General features: G+C 44.6%; 2 protein-coding genes across 25 annotated transcripts in view; one reads left to right on the forward strand and one right to left on the reverse strand.

Moving 5' to 3' along the window:
• The window catches only part of MRPS25 (mitochondrial ribosomal protein S25), a 229,285-nt gene that overhangs the window by 37,638 nt on the left and 177,345 nt on the right, over positions 1-14,302 (forward strand). The window contains exon 6 of one of the 13 annotated variants that reach the window (XR_014250966.1): positions 1,132-1,180. The exons of the other annotated variants lie outside the window; for them this stretch is intronic. The gene's annotated coding sequence lies outside the window, so the exon portion shown is untranslated. Of the gene's footprint in view, positions 1-1,131; positions 1,181-14,302 lie in introns of those variants that run through there. 13 annotated transcript variants of the gene reach the window in all.
• Positions 1-14,302, reverse strand: part of NR2C2 (nuclear receptor subfamily 2 group C member 2) — a 93,842-nt gene that overhangs the window by 20,394 nt on the left and 59,146 nt on the right. For all 12 annotated transcript variants that reach the window (XR_014250957.1, XR_014250958.1, XR_014250959.1 and 9 more), the window contains 2 exons: positions 4,212-4,412; positions 2,013-2,115 (listed from right to left, as the gene is read on the reverse strand). Coding sequence is in view for 4 of the 12 variants with exons in the window: in XM_082413476.1 (XP_082269602.1) it covers positions 2,013-2,115; positions 4,212-4,412 (304 nt within the window). In the remaining 8 variants the exon portion in view is untranslated. The remainder of the gene's footprint in view (positions 1-2,012; positions 2,116-4,211; positions 4,413-14,302) is intronic.

The following is a 14,302-nucleotide window of genomic DNA, read 5'->3' on the forward strand; positions in this document are numbered from 1 at the left end:
CTCGGTGCTCCGAGTGCACAGCAGGAGCTCGCGGGTGATGGCTGGGCTGCACCGTCCGCTGTACTCACTGGGCCCGGCTCTGCAGACCTGCCTGGTGAAGGCCCTCAGCTCCCCTGTCCCATCAAGAATGTCACAGAGCAAACACAAGCTCGTGTTTTGTTAGCCCAAAGGGTCTCATCCTGCATTAACTCCCTCTGTGTGCGTCATGTCCTGGGCCCCAGACTGACCCGGGGTGGGGGGCGTGACCGTGTGAGTCCAGGCCAAAGGAAGGCCGCCAGTTCTTTTTTCTAAGCTTGTTTACTTTGGGGGTCTCTAAGTTCTAATTCCCTCCCACATTAAAAAGAGCCGCACGTGAGTTTACCCTTCCTCACATTCCCAGCTGGGACCGCCCTCGCGTATGCTCTCCTGGTTTGGTCTCATGTAACCCAGGGTCATAACTACACTGCAGGGTCAGAGTTCCCAGGGTCACTGTGGACGGCAGCTGCAGAGCAACCCATGGCCCTAAGCTTTGGCGCGTGGAGCCGTTCTCCAACTCTGCACTTGGAGGGTCTCAACTGTGTGCCTTTAAGAAGAGTCATGCTGAAATGACTCTCTGGACATACTTCCTTCCTTGCAGTGGATTTCCTCGGGCTCTCTAGGCCTTAGAGTGATCTCTAATATCTGGAGACAATGGCACTGCAAGCCTGTCACGCGCTTTAAGCCCAGAAGGGAAAGCCAAGCAGATTCTGTGGCCTCTGCTATGCTCATGCTTCATTCACTTGTTTGAAAGTTTGCAGAGTGTCTCTCCTTGCTGAGCAACAAGATGGGGATATAGAGATGAAGGGGTCAGACACGGTTCCTGCTCTAAAAAAAAGAGCACATTCTGGAGAGGAAGACAGGCCTGTAAGGAAGCAACTAGGAAAGAACACATCCAGTGCCCAGAGATCTGAACAAAAGGGTGATGAGGACAGAGGCAGCGCTGGCCCCTGCCGGCTGGGGCAGACGAGGGCTTCAGAGAAGGGGCGAGAGCACAGCACCTGAGGCATGAGCGGGAGGGGCTGGAGCTTCCGGCCTTCAGTTGGTGCTTGCCTGGGGTTGTCTTCCTCTTAAGAGGCTTGGCTCAGCATTTTTTTTTTTTTTTTTTTAAACCAGGACCACAAAGTATCCAAAGATCCTACGAATGTAGTGACCACAGAATAAAGCAGAACCAAGTGGTCATCTCAGAACTCAGGTCAGTGTCCCTAGCATCACTTACCCTCTATGGCTCCCACTGTTAGCAGGCTGAAGTCTGAGCTTTTGGGTCAGACATCTTCTTTAGTCTCCTTGTACCCACCTCCTAACCATGGAAGCCCAGGAGTGCTTCCCCAGAGACATGGTGGGTATGGATGTTAAACTCTCCAGGCCCTGGTCCCGCCAGCTGGAACACCCTTCTGCTTTACCTGACAGCACACACTCAACCACCAAGGTCACCAATGTGACTTCAGGCCTTTCCTGACCCTGGGACTCCAGCCAGAATCGCATGCCCCCTCCTGTTTATCACACTGGGTTATAGTGAGGGCATGACAGAGGTAGCTACAGTTAGGACGAGGGAGGGACAGACAACAAACACATCTTGTGAAACAGCAAAGAACTGAGCAGATATTAACCAGACTAATGAAATGATTGCTCTATTTTTTTGGGGGGCGAGGGGTGCGTGGCATCTGGGATCTTGGTTCCCCGACCAGGGATTGAACCCTCACCCCCTGCAGTGGAAGCGTGGAGTCTTAACTACTGGACCACCAGGGAAGTCCCAATTTCTTTCTTACTAGTACAAAAATAATTGACACCCAACCAAGATTTACAAATCACAGAAATAGTTTCTTGATTTTTCCTTTTGATTCTTATAATCTGACAAACTGATTTGCTTATTTACATCACCACCCCAATAAGAAGAGTGGACTTCATGTTTTGAAACCTACAACCCTCCCCTGCCCCGGATTTGGTGCATGATGTTGGCCCCTGATGTGCACCCAGCATGGCCTTTGGTTACTCACCTGAGGCTTTGTCGCCACACACCACACAGTACTCTACCACCTGGGGCCGCTGGACGTCGGCCTTCCCCAGAAGACGCTCCACAGAAGCAGAGTCCGTGACGATCTAAGAAAAATCAGGAAATAAGCAGAGTGCTGATGAAAAACCAGAGCACTAAGCAAAGTCATGTTGAACTGTGAATTCCTAATCTCGGGTTTCTAAGAACTCTGGGAAGAACTGGGAAAATGCCACGTGACAACTGAATCTGCCACCAGGAATGGCGTGGCCGCTCATCTGGACCAAGCCCCTTCAGCGGTGGTGGGTGGCGGTGGGCTTGTCCAGGGTCGGACACTGGTTTTCAGTGACCTACCCTCCTATCTGGCCACCCCAACCACCTAGGACTAGGGGCCGTGTGGGGACTCACAGGCGGATGCTCCAACATGAAGATACTCAAGGTCTTTTTGGTTGCTTCTCTATTCCCATGAAACAGCTTGAAAGTACACAGAGAGGTTTACTTGGCAGAAAAGTAATTAAGCTTTACTGACTAAATAACTAGCTCTCTCGTGAGGCAGCTGGGGGTGAAGGGACTAGGACAGGTGGCCTCTGAAACCTGCTCTCTCTCCTTCACTTGGAGGTGACTTTCCAGATGACCCACAGTGCTGCTCATTTGGAAGAGTAATGTAACTGGTTTCAACATGAGAAAGTGAAAAATAGCTGTTATTAAATCATGTACTAACAATAAGCCTTAAAATGATTTATGTACAGTGAGAATATATACAGAAATCATTATGTGCAACGACCTCTTACAAGACATGCAACAGAACCACCAGCCATCCTTTCACAAGCAAGGAGTCGAAGCAAGCAGTGAGGAACTCTGATTCCAGATGATCAGAATGTACACTGGGAAAGGAAGAATGAGGAAGTATTTACTAATGGCATTAGGAGGTGTCTCAAAAGTACAGCTCTGGAAACTGAACATATTGGTGTTCTGAACCCAAATCCAGTGGAAGGAAAAAAACCCTTTCCTTCCTGAATTTTCTCCAGAGTAGAAATCTCCCTGCAAAACACATGGATTCTTAACGGCATTATTCACAGTAAACGTCGAAGCCACCCAAGTGTCCACTGAAAGATGAATGGAAAAACCAAGCGTGGTCTATACATGCAGTGGAATATTATTCAGCCTTTAAAATGAAGAAAATTCTGACACGTAAGACAAAACACAGATGAACCTTGAGGACATTGTGCTCAGTGAAATTAGCCAGTCACAAAAGGACAAATATTACAGGATTCGACTTATGTGAGGTCCCTAGAGTAGTCAGACCCATAGGAAGTGGAACAGTGGTGGCCAGGGGCTGAGGGGTGGGGAACGCAAGTTGTTCAGTGGGGACAGAGTTTCAGTTTGGGAAGATGAAGAGTTCTGGGGATGGGTGATGGTGATGGCTGCAAAACAGTGTGCATGTCCTTAATGCCCCTGAACTGGACACCTAAAAACGATTAAGATAGTAAATTTTATATGTTACCACAAATTTTTAAAAAACTTAAAAACCAGAACCAAACAAGACCATGGATTGCACCCTGACCTGGACTAAACATGCTCCATGCTTGGCCACCATGGGACACTGGCCTTGAGTCCCTGCTTCTCTGAGTGTTGGACTTGGAAGTTCAATGATTCCCAATAACCCTGCTCTTCTCCCAGTCCTTGCTCTCCTCCTTCCTGTACCTGCCCCAACCCCATCCCGCCTGCCAGAGGAGGGAGAACCAGGGCAGAACGGAGGGGCCCACAGGCAGCAGTTCACAGGAACAAGATCAGAATAAAGAGCTGGGCCAGTCCGAAGTAAGAGTTAGAACAAGTCGGTCCTCACCTGACTGTGGTCAGCCCCTGGTGGTGCCCCTAAATCATCACAGGCCAAGGGCTGCCACCACGTGGTCTTGGTTGAGAACAATTCTCCAGTGGCTCATGCCAACTGCTCAGGTCAGTCTCCTGTGGGGCCGCTGATTTGCTGGCTCAAATTCCATTCCACCTGAGCACTGCAGTGGCTGCCTTCTGGGCCTTGCCACTCATTTGCTGGTTTTTTTACTTTAGCCGAGGCAGCAACCCACCATGTTTGCAGGTCCCCAAAGAACCTTCTAGAGATGGATTTGGCCTCCATGGTAGAGGTTAAGAGTCAAGAACAAGGGCAGTAGCGGAAGTGCTGAAACAAACACCTATCAACAGGTCTTACTTGGATCCTGCCAGGGACGAGGTTGTCCGAGGTGGTGAATATGAGCTGCTTGGCACTGGAGGTCTCCGGGGAAGCCAGGATCACCTTCCCAGTTCCAGCTCCATCTGGGCTGGTCAGGATGAACTGCTGCTTGGGGGATCCGGAGGCGTCCACTGCGGTGACTATCTGGATCTTCTGTCCTGTCTGCTGGTCTGTCACGATCTACAAGACACAACACGGAGGCTGCTCTCACGGAGCATGTGCAGTGGCTGCCAACGCCGGCCCGGAGTCAGTGCTGGTCCAGGACAGTTTCACCAGTGCCGGTGAAATGGGAAAGAGAAAACAACAGGGAGCTTTTCAGAAACTGGTTTTCATACAGCTAATTTTATTCTAGGATGATATCATCCCTCCTACTTTTAGAATTAAAATGCCCTTTGGAAGTGGAGGGAAGGGAAACTGTATGAAGGTGGTCAACTAGAAGTTGTCCGGAGAGTAAATCCTTAGATTTCTCATCACAAGGAAAAAAACACTTTTTTCCGTTTTCTTTTTTCTGTATGTATATGAGATGGTGAATGTTAACTAAACTTGTTGTGGCAATCATTTCACAATATATGTAAATCAAGTTATTATGTTCTATACCTGAAACTTAGTGCTGCATATCAATTACAGTTCAATAAAACTGGACAAAGAAAGGCCCTTTCTGTTATGAAATGAAGACAGTAATAAATAGTAGACGATAGGTTTAACTAAAAAAAAAAAAAAAAAAAAAAACAAAAAAAAAAACAAACCTTGTCCTAAGCATAATAAGAAATGTGGGCAACACTAACTATTTTTTTTTTTTTGGGCCGCGCTGCACAGCATGCGGGATCTTAGTACCCTGACCAGGGATCGAATCCAGGCCCGCTGCAGTTGAAGCGTGGAGCCCTAACCACTGGACCGCCAGGGAACTCCCTACCCTAACTTTTTGAAACCCCAAAACCTGAGAATGGCTGCTTTAAAGGGCTATTTCTGAAGGGAAGGTCCTATAAATAATCCTGCCTTGGAGTGACAGAATGCAGGGAGTCCCTTGCTGACACACATCCAACTTCTCTCACCTCTTGACTCTGAGGTCTCTAAGCATAGAGATAACACCTGTTTCAGGGCTGCATCCCCAGGGCTAGCACAGGGCCTGGCACATGGAGAGAAGATGTGAATAAAAGACTGTGGAAGCCCTGGAGGCAGTGGGCGCTGACTCCGGAGAAGCCCTGAGCCTCATTTCTCCAGGGATGTCCACCACTCATGAGCCCCACTGCCATAGCTCACCTCTTCCCTGCATCCCTGCCTAAGGGCATCAGTCACAATTAACATAGCTGCTACGTAAGAGCGACTTCTCTTATTCCTGCTCGTGAAGTTCTTTGAAGCTGTTCTAGCCCGCTCCTGTCTCTCTTCCAGGCCAAGTGCCCAACTTGGAGCATGGGGCCACCTTTTCCCCGAGGACCCCAGCAGGCCCTCACTGCAGACAGGACCCTTGGGGTGCGTGCACTGGGCCTTGGGCAGGGGAGACGTACTGTGTCTCTGGCTGGACCCCAGCTCCCTACAGCACATTTATGGACGACATGTCTGGAATCTGCGCCACCTCTTGATAGAACTGCTTTGGGACGTGGCATCCCAAGGTTCAGACAGCAAACTCACAGAGTCCTACAGCTTTGCCAACAGTCCAATATGGAAAATCCAACGATGCTGGTAGGTTCAAAAGAAAATGACACAAGCAAGGAAAGAGTCAATTACTTAACACGTGTTTACTGGGCACCCACTAGGTGACCAGCCCTATTCTCGGTACTAGAGATGGAAGTGTCAACACGGCGGGGAGCTCGCCTGCTAGAGGAAAGACAGACTGTGCACCCTGCCATGAAGAGTTCAGTCAGCGCCCAAGTGCCACAGAGGAAACCAAAAAGCAGGGTAATGGACAGAACACGACATGGGGAAGGAGGCAAGGGGGCAGCTTCAAGAGGAAAGACCTCTCTGAGGGAGTGACGGTGGATAAAGACCCAAATGAGGCAGGAGAGGAAGCCGTGCAGAGCTGAGACAGAGTGGGTTGCAGGCTGAGGGCCCAGTGAGTGCAAGACCAGAGAGCCACAGGCTGGACACGAGTCCCAGCACATCATCACTTCCAACTGAATGGCCAAAAGACCTTTAAGGGGCTTCCCTAGTGGCGCAGTGGTTAAGAATCTGCCTGCCAATGCAGGGGACACAGGTTCGAGCCCTGGTTCAGGAAGATCCCACATGCCACAGAGCAAGTAAGCCCGTGTGCCACAACTACCGAGCCTGCGCACCACAACTACTGAAGCCTGTGCACCTAGAGCCCATGCTCCACAACAGGAGAAGCCACAATGAGAAGCCTGCGCACCGCAACGAAGAGCAGCCCCCGCTCGCTGCAACTAGAGAAAGCCCGTGCTCAGCAAAGAAGACCCAGCCATAAATAAATAAATAAAATTGAAAAAAACAAAACTGATAGGACTGCCGAAAAGAAATAGAGTAATCAACCATTATAGTTTGAGTTATCATCACTCCTCTGTCAGCAACTGATAAATCAAGCAGGCAGAAAATCAGTAAGGATATAGTTGACCTGAGCAGCACTATCAACCCCCTTGATGTAACTGACATTTATAAAATAATCCATCTAGCAACAGCAGAATATACATTCTTCTCAAGCCTGCATGGAACATTCACTAAGACAGACCACATTCTGGGCCACAAATATATGTATCAAACACACATATATATATCAAAATATATAGCTGAGTGTGTAAGGAAACGGGCACTCTCATACCAAGCTGGTGGGAATATAAGTTGGTGGAACCTCTTTGGAAGGCAGTCTGGCAACTACTGTCAAAACTACACACAAGGGACTTCCCTGGTGGCACAGTGGTTCTGAGACTGCCTGCCAATGCAGGGGACATGGGTTCAGTCCCTGTTCTGGGAAGATCCCACATGCCGCGGAGCAGCTGAGCCCGTGCGTCACAACTACTGAGCCTGCGCTCTAGAGCCCGTGAGCCACAACTACTGAGCTGGCGCGCCTAGAACCCATGCTCCGCAACAAGAGGCCACAGCGATGAGAGGCCCGCACACCGCGATGAGGAGTGGCCCCTGCTCACTGCAGCTAGAGGGGGCCCATGCAGCAACGAAGACCCAACGCAGCCAAAACTAACTAACTAAATAAAAGATAACATTCCTTCTTAAAAAAAAAAACAAACTACACATGACACACTCTTCCAGCAATCCTACTTTGAGGAATTGATCCTACAGAAATACTCTCACATGTCCTAAATTAAGCAGGTAAAAGGTTATTTATTGCAGCATCCAAAAAATGGGATATCAAACCGCCACTCAAGAGAAAGAGGCGGAGATTAACCAAGATGGCAGAGTAGAAGGACGTGCTCTCACTCCCTCTTGCGAGAACACCAGAATCACAACTGGCTGCTGGACAATCATCGACAGGAAGACACTGGACTTCACCAAGGAGGATACCCCACGTCCAAGGACAGAGGAGAAGCCACAGTGAGACGGTAGGAGGGGCGCAATCAGAGTAAAATCAAATCCCGTAACTGCTGGGTGGGTGACTCACAGACTGGCGAACACTTATACCACAGAAGTCCACCCACTGGAGTGAAGGTTCTGAACCCCACGTCAGGCTTCCCAACCTAGGGGTCCGGCAACGGGAGGAGGAATTCCTAGAGAATCAGACTTTGAAGCCTAGTGGGAATTGATTGCAGGACTTCGACAGGACTGGGGGTAACAGAGACCCCACTCTTGGAGGGCGCACATGGAATAGTGTGCACATTGGGACCCGGGGGAAGGAGCAGTAACCCCAGGGGGGACTGAACCAGACCTACCTGCTAGTGTTGGAGGGTCTCCTGCAGAGGCGGGGGCTGGCTCTGTTTCACCGTGGGGACAAGGACACTGGCAGCGGAGGTTCTGGGAAGTACTCCTTGGCGTGAGCCCTCCCAGAGTCTGCCATTAGCCCCACCAAAGAGCCCAGGTAGGCTCCAGTGTTGGGTTGCCTCAGGCAAAACAACCAACAGGGAGGAAACCCAGCCCCACCCATCAACAGTCAAGTGGGTTAAAGTTTTACGGAGCTCTGTCTGCCACAGCAACAGTCAGCTCTAGCCACCACCAGAGCCTCCCATCAAGCTTCTTAGATAGCCTCAACCACCAGAGGGCAGACAACAGAAGCAAGAAAAACTACAATCCTGCAGCCGGTGGAACAAAAACCACATTTACAGAAAGATAGACAAGATGAAAAGGCAGAGGGCTATATACCAGATGAAGGAACAAGAAAAAACACCCAAAAAACAACTAAATGAAGTGGAGATAGGCAACCTTCCAGAAAAAGAATTCAGAATAATGATAGTGAAGATGATCCAGGACTTCGGAATAAGAATGGAGGCAAAGATTGAGAAGATGCAAGAAATGATTAACAAAGACCTAGAAGAATTAAAGAACAAACAAACAGAGATGACCAAAACAATAACTGAAATGAAAACTACACTAGAAGGAAGCAATAGCAGAATAACTGAGGCAGAAGAACGGATAAGTGACCTGGAAGACAGAATGGTGGAATTTACTGCTGCAGAACAGACTAAAGAAAAAAGAATGAAAAGAAATGAAGACAGCCTAAGAGACCTCTGGGACAACATTAAACGCAACAACATTCGCATTATAGGGGTCCCAGAAGGAGAAGAGAGAGAGAAAGGACCAGAGGAAATATCTGAAGATATTAGAGTCTAAAACTTCCCTAACATGGGAAAGGAAATAGCCACCCAAGTCCAGGAAGCGCAGAGAGTCCCATACAGGATAAACCCAAGGAGAAAAACGCCGAGACACATAGTAATGAAAGTGGCAAAAATTAAAGACAGAGAAAAATTATTGAAAGCAGCAAGGGAAAAACGACAAATAACATACAAGGGAACTCCCATAAGGTTAACAGCTGATTTCTCAGCAGAAACTCTACAAGCCAGAAGGGAGTGGCATGATATACTTAAAGTGATGAAAGGGAAGAGCCTACAACCAAGATTACTCTACCTGGCAAGGATCTCATTTAGATTTGATGGAGAAATCAAAAGCTTTACAGACAAGCAAAAGCTAAGAGAATTCAGCACCACCAAACCAGCTCTACAACAAATGCTAAAGGAACTTCTCTAAGTGGGAAACACAAGAGAAGAAAAGGACCTACATAAACAAACCCAAAACAATTAAGAAAATGGTCATAGGAACATACATATCGATAATTACCTTAAACGTGAATGGATTAAATGCTCCAACTAAAAGACACAGGCTTGCTGAATGGATACAAAAACAAGACCCATATATATGCTGTCTACAAGAGACCCACTTTAGACCTAGGGACACATACAGACCGAAAGTGAAGGGATGGAAAAAGATATTCCATGCAAATGGAAATCAAAAGAAAGCTGGAGTAGCAATACTCATATCAGATAAAATAGACTTTAAAATAAAGAATGTTACAAGAGACAAGGAAGGACACTACATAATGATCAAGGGATCAATCCAAGAAGAAGATACAACAATTATAAATATATATGCACCCAACATAGGAGCACCTCAATACATAAGGCAACTGCTAACAGCTATAAAAGAGGAAATTGACAGTAACACAATCATAGTGGGGGACTTTAACACCTCACTTACACCAATGGACAGATCATCCAAAATGAAAATAAATAAGGAAACACAAGCTTTAAATGACACAATAGACCAGATAGATTTAATTGATATTTATAGGACATTCCATCCAAAAACAGCAGATTACACTTTCTTCTCAAGTGCGCACGGAACATTCTCCAGGATAGATCACATCTTGGGTCACAAATCAAGCCTCAGGAAATTTAAGAAAACTGAAATCATATCAAGCATCTTTTCTGACCACAACGTTATGAGATTAGAAATGAATTACAGGGAAAAAAACGTAAAAAATACAAACACATGGAGGCTAAACAATACGTTACTAAATAACCAAGAGATCACTGAAGAAATCAGAGGAAATCAAAAAATACCTAGAGACAAATGACAATGAAAACACGATGACCCAAAACCTATGGGATGCAGCAAAAGCAGTTCTAAGAGGGAAGTTTATAGCTATACAAGCCTACCTAAAGAAACAAGAAAAATCTCAAGTAAACCATCTAACCTTACACCTAAAGAAACTAGAGAAAGAAGAACAAACAAAACCAAAAGTTAGCAGAAGGAAAGAAATCATAAAGATCAGAGTAAAAATAAATGAAATAGAAACAAAGAAAACAATAGCAAAGATCAATAAAACTAAAAGCTGGTTCTTTGAGAAGATAAACAAAATTGATAAGCCATTAGCCAGACTCATCAAGAAAAAGACGGAGAGGACTCAAATCAACAAAATCAGAAATGAAAAAGGAGAAGTTACAACAGACATCGCAGAAATACAAAGCATCCTAAGAGACTACTACAAGCAACTCTATGCCAATAAAATGGACAACCTGGAAGAAATGGACAAATTCTTAGAAAGGTATAACCTTCCAAGACTGAACCAGGAAGAAACAGAAAATATGAACAGACCAATCACAAGTAATGAAATTGAAACTGTGATTAAAAGTCTTCCAACAAACAAAAGTCCAGGACCAGATGGCTTCACAGGTGAATTCTATCAAACATTTAGAGAAGAGCTAACACCTATCCTTCTCAAACTCTTCCAAAAAATTGCAGAGGGAGGAACACTCCCAAACTCATTCTATGAGGCCACCATCACCCTGATACCAAAACCAGACAAAGATACTACAAAAAAAGAAAATTACAGACCAATATCACTGATGAATATAGATGCAAAAATCCTCAACAAAATACTAGCAAACAGAATCCAACAACACATTAAAAGGATCATACACCACGATCAAGTGGGATTTATCCCAGGGATGCAAGGATTCTTCAATATACGCAAATCAATCAATGTGATACACCATATTAACAAACTGAAGAATAAAAACCATATGATCATCTCAATAGATGCAGAAAAAGCTTCTGACAAAATTCAACACCCATTTATGATAAAAACTCTCCAGAAAGTGGGCATAGAGGGAACCTACCTCAACATAATAAAGGCCATATATGACAAACCCACAGCAAACATCATTCTCAATGGTGAAAAACTGAAAGCAGTTCCTCTAAGATCAGGAACGAGACAAGGATGTCCACTGTCACCACTATTATTCAACATAGTTCTGGAAGTCCTAGCCACGGCAATCAGAGAAGAAAAAGAAATAAAAGGAATACAAATTGGAAAAGAAGTAAAACTGTCACTGTTTGCAGATGACATGATACTATACGTAGAGAATCCTAAAACTGCCACCAGAAAACTGCTAGAGCTAATTAATGAATTTGGTAAAGTTGCAGGATACAAAATTAATGCACAGAAATCTCTTGCATTCCTATACACTAATGACGAAAAATCTGAAAGAGAAATTATGGAAACACTCCCATTTACCATTGCAACAAAAAGAATAAAATACCTACGAATAAACCTACCTAGGGAGACAAAAGACCTGTATGCAGAAAACTATAAGACACTGATGAAAAAAATTAAAGATGATACCAACAGATGGAGAGATATACCATGTTCTTGGATTGGAAGAATCAACATTGTGAAAATGAGTATACTACCCAAAGCAATCTACAGATTCAATGCAATCCCTATCAAATTACCAATGGCATTTTTTTTACGCAACTACAACAAATCATCTTAAAATTTGTACGGAGACACAAAAGACCCCGAATAGCCAAAGCAGTCTTGAGGGAAAAATACGGAGCTGGAGGAATCAGACTCCCTGACTTCAGACTATACTACAAAGCTACAGTAATCAAGACAATATGGTACTGGCACAAAAACAGAAACACAGATCAATGAAACAAGATAGAAAGCCCAGAGATAAACCCACGCACCTATGGTCAACTAATCTATGACAAAGGAGGCAAAGATATACAATGGAGAAAAGACAGTCTCTTCAATAAGTGGTGCTGGGAAAACTGGACAGCTACATGTAAAAGAATGAAATTAGAATACTCCCTAACACCATACACAAAAATAAACTCAAAGTGGATTCGAGACCTAAATGTAAGACTGGACACTATAAAACTCTTAGAGGAAAACATAGGAAGAACACTCTTTGACATAAATCACAGCAAGATCTTTTTTAATCCACCTCCTACAGTAATGGAAATAAAAACAAAAATAAACAAATGGGACCTAATGAAACTTCAAAGCTTTTGCACAGCAAAGGAAACCATAAACAAGAAGAAAAGACAACCCTCAGAATGGGAGAAAATATTTGCAAACGAATCCATGGACAAAGGATTAATCTCCAAAATATATAAACAGCTCATGCAGCTCAATATTAAAGAAACAAACAACCCAATCCAAAAATGGGCAGAAGACCTAAATAGACATTTCTCCAAAGAAGACATACAGACGGCCACGAAGCACATGAAAAGCTGCTCAACATCACTAATTATTAGAGAAATGCAAATCACAACTACAATGAGGTATCACCTCACACCAGTTAGAATGGGCATCATCAGAAAATCTACAAACAACAAATGCTGGAGAGGGTGTGGAGAAAAGGGAACCCTCTTGCACTGTTGGTGGGAATGTAAATTGATACAGCCACTATGGAGAACAATATGGAGGTTCCTTAAAAAACTAAAAATAGAATTACCATATGACCCAGCAATCCCACTACTGGGCATATACCCTGAGAAAACCATAATTCAAAAAGACACATGCACCCGAATGTTCATTGCAGCACTATTTACAATAGCCAGGTCATGGAAGCAACCTAAATGCCCATCAACAGATGAATGGATAAAGAAGTTGTGGTAGATATATACGATGGAATATTACTCAGCCATAAAAAGGAACGAAATTGAGTCATTTGTTGAGACGTAGATGGATCTAGAGACTGTCATACAGAGTGAAGTAAGTCAGAAAGAGAAAAACAAATATCGTATATTAATGCACGTATGTGGAACCTAGAAAAATGGTACAGATGAGCCGGTTTGCAGGGCAGAAGTTGAGACACAGATGTAGAGAACAAATGTATGGACAGCAAGGGGGGAAAACTGCGGTGGGGTGGGGATGGCGGTGTGCTGAATTGGGTGATTGGGATTGACATGTATAAAGTGATGTGTATAAAATTGATGACTGATTTAAAAAAAAAAAAAAAAGAGACCCAGTAAAAGACAAAAGTTAAAAAAAAATGAGGATAGTAATAATGGCACCTACTTCTTAGGGCTGTCGTGAGCATAAAATGAGATGATATATTAAAAAAAAAAAAAAAAAAAGTGAGAGAGGCAGCCCTATTTGTACCACAGGGAAATACCTCCAAAAGAGAGTAAAGTGCAGAGCAGTGTGGGCAGAAGGTCGACAGGACTGTAAAAATATGCTGTATTGTTTACATGTATGCTTGCCGGTGTAGATGCAGAGCCCATCTCTGAAAGAATGAATATGCAATATGGTAACAGTGGCTTTTCTTGGGAAAGACATGGGTGACTCCAAGAAGAGGGAGGGAGGGAGACTCGTCTTTTACTCTGTATGGTGTGACTTTGTTACAGTGTACAACTACTACCCAGTCAGCACATAAAAACAAACAACTCATATGAGTACCTGAGAGGGGCCACTAGAATATCAGAGCAAGAAAGGAAATATTCAGATGGTTGCACATGGAGAAAGGACAGAGAACAGGTACTGGCTGCTCAAGAAGGATGTGCAGGAATAAAGAGCTGGTGGAAGAGAGACTTAGGGAAGGAGGATGCTACAAGAGCCCAAGATGCAGTCCCCTGGGGAATGTAATAAGGATTTCAAACTTTTAAAAAACATATAAACAGCAGAAGTCTTTTCTAGTAACGTGTGAAACCTCAAAAAATAAAGTAGATAAAAAAGCACTGTATTATATAAATGTATTTTATAAGCTCAAATTTAAACATTTCCTTCAAACAATGAGTATAATTATGCTCTCCTGAAAACATAAACGTGAAATGGGGAGTGTGGAGGAATAGCTCTGGAAAACCTTAAAATCCACGGAGATGGCAAA

This window comes from Balaenoptera physalus (genome assembly GCF_965194825.1).
Source record: "Balaenoptera physalus genome assembly, chromosome: 11".
Lineage (NCBI taxonomy): Eukaryota > Metazoa > Chordata > Mammalia > Artiodactyla > Balaenopteridae > Balaenoptera > Balaenoptera physalus.